Source organism: Phalaenopsis equestris, unplaced genomic scaffold (assembly GCF_001263595.1).
Source record: "Phalaenopsis equestris unplaced genomic scaffold, ASM126359v1 Scaffold000428, whole genome shotgun sequence".
Classification (NCBI taxonomy): domain Eukaryota; kingdom Viridiplantae; phylum Streptophyta; class Magnoliopsida; order Asparagales; family Orchidaceae; genus Phalaenopsis; species Phalaenopsis equestris.
This window is the reverse complement of record NW_018164869.1, coordinates 3,916,675-3,917,685: the sequence shown is the minus strand read 5'-3', so window position 1 is coordinate 3,917,685 and position 1,011 is coordinate 3,916,675. Positions and strand designations below refer to the sequence as shown.

General features: G+C 46.7%; 1 protein-coding gene across 1 annotated transcript in view; it reads left to right on the top strand.

Moving 5' to 3' along the window:
* Positions 1 to 484: 484 nt before the first annotated feature.
* The window catches only part of LOC110027538 (cysteine-rich repeat secretory protein 12-like), a gene marked incomplete in the record, with an annotated part of 3,818 nt that continues 3,291 nt past the window's right edge, over positions 485 to 1,011 (top strand). Inside the window, 1 exon segment of the mRNA XM_020729012.1 lies at positions 485 to 996. Within this exon segment, the coding sequence (XP_020584671.1) occupies positions 485 to 996 (512 nt within the window).

Here is a 1,011-nt window from a genome sequence, read left to right as displayed (position 1 = left end):
TATTTTAATTATAATTATTTAGTGAAAATATTCAATCATTCAAACATTCAAATTATCATTAGAGCAAGGTTGGGAGCGATGTGATTTCGGGCGGGATATATGAATAGTTTTGACGCCCTATAAATGACTTTCATTATATCAATTATTAACATTATTATCGATGATCATTCATGTCACTTAATAATGAAATGTGTACGTTAAAAGCTCACCAGATGACGGGTTGGAAAATAAAATATTTTTTATAAGCGACGATATATGTCGTAATTATGATGTCGCAAATGATCAAAATAAAAAACAGTCGCATAGTAATTAAGACAATTTTTCTATCAATTTTAACTTTTTTTTTTTCTTTTTATGTAGTGTTTATACTATATTTCTTATATGTGATTTATAGATAAATTTGAATTCAACATCATGCACAGATAAAATGTTGTTTGTGCTTATATCCCCCCGCCCAACCCTTGCCACTCCACTTCATCTCTCCATGGCCAATCTCTCCCTCCTCCTCCTACTCCTCCTCCTCAACTTCACCACAGTCATCTCCACCGCCGATGACGCCACCTCCTTCATCTACGCCGGCTGCTCCCAACCCAAATACACCCCCAACTCCCCTTACCAATACAACGTGGAATCCCTCCTCTCCTCCCTCGCCAACTCCGCCTCCTTTTCTTCCTACTCCAACTTCACCTCCTCCTCCCCTGCCATCTCCGCCCTCTTCCAATGCCACCCCCACCTCTCCCCCTCCTCCTGCTCCTCCTGCATCCGCTCCGCCCTCTCCCTCCTCCCCTCCTTCTGCCCCTCCGCCGCCTCCGCCACCCTCCAGCTCCACTCCTGCTATCTCCGCTATGGCAACGACTCCTTCCTATCCCTCCCCGACACCTCCCTCCTCTACAAAATCTGTTCTTCCCCCGTTGACTCCCCATTTGACTCCCTCGACTCCCGAGACAGAGCCCTCTCTTCGCTCTCCGGCGGTGGCTCGTACCGAGAGGGGACCGCCGGTGGGGGGCGGGC